The 5252-nt window shown below is 40.2% G+C and overlaps 1 protein-coding gene across 4 annotated transcripts in view; it reads left to right on the forward strand.

Annotated features, from left to right (window-relative positions):
• The window catches only part of Map3k5 (mitogen-activated protein kinase kinase kinase 5), a 260949-nt gene that overhangs the window by 253369 nt on the left and 2328 nt on the right, over nucleotides 1–5252 (forward strand). For all 4 annotated transcript variants that reach the window (XM_008822054.3, XM_029558127.1, XM_029558128.1 and 1 more), the window contains 2 exons: nucleotides 2176–2288; nucleotides 3310–3422. In XM_008822054.3, coding sequence (XP_008820276.1) covers nucleotides 2176–2288; nucleotides 3310–3422 — 226 coding nt within the window. The remainder of the gene's footprint in view (nucleotides 1–2175; nucleotides 2289–3309; nucleotides 3423–5252) is intronic.

Below are 5252 nucleotides of genomic sequence, written 5' to 3' on the forward strand. Positions count from 1 at the left end.
TGCATAACCCCCCACATGTATGCATAAACACATACACAAAAACATTATAAGCTTATAATATTTAGATTACTGATGAAGACTCTTTTAATATTTTATTATTTTTATTTCATGTATATGAGTGTATTGTCTGCATGTATGTAAGTGTACCCATGTTGTACAGTGCCCGTGGAGGTCTGAAGAGGGCATTGGGTCTGCTGGAACTGGAGTTACAGTGTTAGCTGCCATGTGGGTGCTGGGAACCGAACCCTGGGTACTCTGCAAGAGCAGTCAGTGCTCTCAACTGCTGAGTCATCTCTCTAGCCCCCAGCTCTTCATTATTAGATCAGCAGTAATTATAAATGAGAGGAAGCAACAAAATGACTTTAGAATGTACTTCTTGCTTCTATTTAAGTATATGCTTAATAAAATGTTCTGAAAATTCACTTCTCACAAAGAGATTGGGAACATTCTTAAAACTTCACTCAGAAGTTTCTAGTTGGTTATTTGATTTCCCTGTCCTGTAATTCTAGAATTTCCCACCAACTTACCTTAGAAGCTTTGCTCACCTGAGTCACAAAACTGGCCTCATGGCAGTTACTTTCCATACTTTTCTGGAATAGAAAGGGAGAAAGTTGCCATCGTTATATATGTTAAAACTAAAACAGATGGGCTAGATACAAACTTCATTTAGGTAAGTAGTTTTAAAGCTCTATTTGGAACGATTGAGGTCAGCCATCAAGATTGTGCTTCCAGCATGAAGTTCTGGCTTTTAAAAGTAAAAATGAACAGCATAGTCTAAATAAACATATGCCAAGTTCTGGAAAAGGTTTGTGTCCTTTGAGAAAACAATGGCAACGCAACCATCAGTGTTCCGTAGATGTAAATTAACAAAGATATGTACCAGACCAAAGAGTTGCCAATTTAGAAATTCATTCAGAGCTTTCCACCCAGTCTCTGAATATCATTTCTGTTGCAGCTGATAGTAAATCTCCTCTAACCCCTTACCTCCCCCTCTGGTCTATACTGCTTAGCCCACATAACTGTGCGGCACATTTTCTTGGCAGGTGTCTTTGCTCACCCGTCTTCTTCAACCCACCTCTCTGTCACTTGCAGCTTGATTTGTCCCTTACTCTACAATGATCCCTTTTCCTTCCCAAGGGCTTCATCCTTAATTCCTATGTGGATTCCTAGCTCTTGGGGCTCAGAAACTCCTACTGTGCTTAGCCTTTTATCTCTGCTGTCTCCTGAATTCTCACAGTAGTCCTTTCCAGAAGTTTTCCTTTTCCTTTTTACAAAAGAGAAAACTGAAGCCCAAGAGTATTATGTAATGTGTCTAAGGTGAACACAGGAAGCGTGGGGCTGAACCAGTCCACAAGTCCAGGCTTATCTTTTAGTTGCAGCATGCTGCCTTCAAAGCTTGTCAACTGAAACAAACATCGGACGAACATAGTCCTGAGTTAAATCTATCAATGCTCAAAAAGTGAAACAAGAATACCTTGCTAAGAGCCACAGGCTATGCAGTAATTTGTCTTAAAGGTCTTGTTAATAATTATATAATTTAAACTTGTAGAATTCTGACTCTAAGTTATTCAGAGATAGCTTTTTTAAAAAATGAGGCCATCTGTTTTCATAACTTGGAATGATTTCTCCAAGAAACATGCTGGACTTGGTGAGCAGACTACCAATTTGTTCTCAGTTGTAGAGTGAGCCTTCCGTGCGTAAAAAACGATGTTATGAATAGCATCATTTCTCATTGTATCTTGGGAGTATAACAGATCCCAAGATCACTTTAGGAACTGAATGTACCAGAACAGGGCTATCTTTTTAAACACGTCACTAACCGTCCCTGCTCCCAGAATGAGAAGAATAAGAGCAGTATTGACTACAGTTGCAACAACCACTAAACATTTACTGAGCACTTGTGCCATGCCAGGTGTTAGAAGCAGCCTCACCCTCAGTTATTCCTCAGAATTTCATATTTAAGAAAGATGACTGCAGGTCTCCATAGACCTGCCACATCAGTCTCCCCTGAGAGCTCATTAGATGTGCAATCTCTGATGTCAGCTCAGAGCCATTGGCTCAGAGTCTGTAAAATCCCCTGTGCTCACCATAGCTTGAGAAGCCATGCTTAGGAAGTCATTCTGTGTTACCTCCAGTTTTATTATCCACACCAACCAGTCTAAATTGCTTCTGCAGATTACTTGAAGAATTGGTTCGGAAAGAAAAAGAGTTACAAGCACTCCTTCATCAAGCTATTGAAGAAAAGGACCAAGAAATTAAACACCTGAAACTTAAGTCCCAACCAAAAGGTAGGTCGCAGCGAATTTCAAAGTAATCCATGTAAGTGATCCTGTTTAACCCCAACACAAAACTGGGAAGGCTGGCAGGCAGTTTATGTCATAGCTTAGTCAGCATCTGTCCCTTGACCAGCTGGAATTATTTTTTATTTTTCATTTATTAATTTTTTTAAGACAGGGTCACCCTGTAGCCACAGCTGGCCTGGAACTCACTATGTAGACCAGGCTGACCTCAGTTTCACAGAGATCCAACTGCCTCTGCCTCCCAAGTGCTGAGATTAAAAGTGTGCACCACCTCACCCAGCTCTGAATTGTTTTTGTTAAAAATCTAGTTCCTAACTGTGGAAAATTATTATTTCTTATAAGCATAGCAAAAATATATGTTCATAGTTATATATTATTCAGGTAAACAGAGATCCTCCATTATTTAGTCTTCCCTTTTAGGTATTTTACAATGAGATTAATAAAATAAAATAACGCTACTTTTGTTACTTTGCATTTGTATTTCGTATATTCCAGCTTTTTATCCCTTATAATTTGAAGAGGCTTAAATAGGATAAGCTTATAGTAATAAACATAGATCGAAACATTGAAGGAGTCTGTTTTATGAGAATTTGTAAGTGAATTTTATTTGCTAATTAGAAGAAAATGAAACTTATAGTCATTTGTTCAGACTGTATTATTGCAAATAGCAAAAAAATATTATAATTTTAGAGTACTCTGTTAATTGTGTTCCTCTTATTTTGCAAGAAAAATAGATAACATAATTTGGGCATGCAAAGTTAATTCTAATAATCTGCAAAACTGATATGAACATATAAAGCAGGTACATCACATTATTGATTCTGATTTCCATTTACTAGTAGATTAGTCTGGGTTTTATTTACATTGTCATTTATATGGCTGATCTCAATTGTTGCTCTTAATTCTCTGATACAACAGTCCTTTAAAGTAGAGTCAGTGTCTGTGGACACGCTGCGGGTGCCAGGTGACCTCTATGAAGCTAAAGATACACTCCCAAACTTGGTTCTAGATCTTCCTGGGTTTCCCACCTGCCACCTGAATTCTCCTGGAACAATCACTGAAGATTCTGAGCTCACTGGCTGGCTGCGAGAAAATGGAGCTGATGAAGACACTATAAGTCGGGTAAATAACGGTCTGAAGGACCTATGTTTTTTCATTTCTTTTCAAAATACTGAGTGCTTGCTATGTGCCAGGTACCTTCGACACAGGGGACACACTGGTGAGCAAGGCAGAGCCAGCTCTGCCCTCCTGAGGCTTATAGACTTAGGACAGACAGGTGAATTCCACAGATTAATAAAAAATCAGTCGTCACCAGCAAATTCTGTGACAAAAAGGTTTCAGGGTGTGTGTATGTGTGTGTATTGTGTGTGTGTGTGTGTGTATGTGTGTGTGTGTGTGTGTGTGTGTGTCTGGGTGTGTGTGTGTGTACAGTTCTCCCAGAATGCAATGAATGTGGGGGCAGATAAGGAATGGAAAATCACTTGGGGATGGGGTACAGGCTGTGTACAGACAAGGACCTCATGGCAGCTAGAAGGCAAAGAGGAAAGAAAGGGAATGTCTCCAGTGACCTTTCTATCAGGCCTCACCTCTTAAATGTCCTACCAGTTCCCAAAAGTGCCATGAGATGGGAACCAATCTTTGTGAGGGGATTTCATATCTAAACTACAGCACTGTTCTCAGTAAATGCCCCCACCCCTAGCACACAGAACCAATTCTAAGGTCATTCCATGGAACACTTGTCCATCCTGCCCCTGCCCAGCCCTCCCAACTCCTTGCCCTATCCTATACAATCCAGCAAAAGTACTGTTGTCCACAGTCTCTACGGAGTCTATTGTTTTTAGACTGAAAATAAGGAAGAATGGGGGGTTGAAGACAGAGCTACAAAACAAGTTTTCCGTTGTTACCTCTTTTGTTATTTTTGTAATTCTTTTGCAACATTAGTCTCCACTGGGCAGTGATTATTTATTGCTACTTTTTTAAAAAGTAGATGTAGCCGGGGGATTTAGGTCAGAAACATTTTCTATACAAATCACTTACAATCTAATTCTGCCTTAGCCATCATAAACTTTATTTACTTTTTTTTTTTTTTTTTTTTTTTTTTAGACAGGGTCTAGCACCAACTGGCCTGGAATTCCCTATGTAGACCAGGCTGGCTTCAGTCTCACAAAGATCCACCTCCCCCTGTCTCCTGAGTGCTCGGATTAAAGGTGTACACCACCATGCCTACCTTACCGTCTTAAACTTTTATAGTTACCATGAAGAGCATTTATTTTTAAGATCACATGTACAAACACATATGTACATATTAAGATCCAGTTCCAGTGAATGGATCTGACAGCCTCTTCTGTCCTCCGCAGCATTACACAACATAGGTGCACTTACCTACATGCAGGCAATACGCACATACACATAAAACAAAAAAATAAAAAATTTTTTTTAAAAAAAAGATTTGATATTTGGGGGCTAGAGAGATGCCTCAAGTGGTTAAGAGATCTTGTATAGGAACTGAGTTGAGTCTCCAACACCCACATATGGCAGCTTACAACTGCTTGCAACTCTAGCTCCAGGGAATCTGCTTCCCTCTTCTGGATGACTACACACACACACACACACACACACACACGCACGCACGCACGCACGCACGCACACACACACACACACACACACGAATCAAAACACACTTTTGGGGGGTATTTTTGAGACAGGGTCTCCCTGTAGCCTCAGCTGACCTGGAACTTACTATATAGACCAGACTGGCCTCAATCTCACAGAGATCCACCTGCCTTGGCCTCCCAAGTGCTGGTATTAAAGGCATACATACACCACTACACATAACTTTAAAAGAGATATAATATTTTTATAGGGCTGGAGAGATGGCTCAGCGGTTAAGAACACTGGTTGTTCTTGCAGAAGACCCGGGTTTGAATCCCAGCACCCATATGGCAGCTAACA

Source organism: Nannospalax galili, unplaced genomic scaffold, assembly GCF_000622305.1.
Source record: "Nannospalax galili isolate Female #2095 unplaced genomic scaffold, S.galili_v1.0 scaffold186, whole genome shotgun sequence".
In the NCBI taxonomy this organism is placed as follows: domain Eukaryota; kingdom Metazoa; phylum Chordata; class Mammalia; order Rodentia; family Spalacidae; genus Nannospalax; species Nannospalax galili.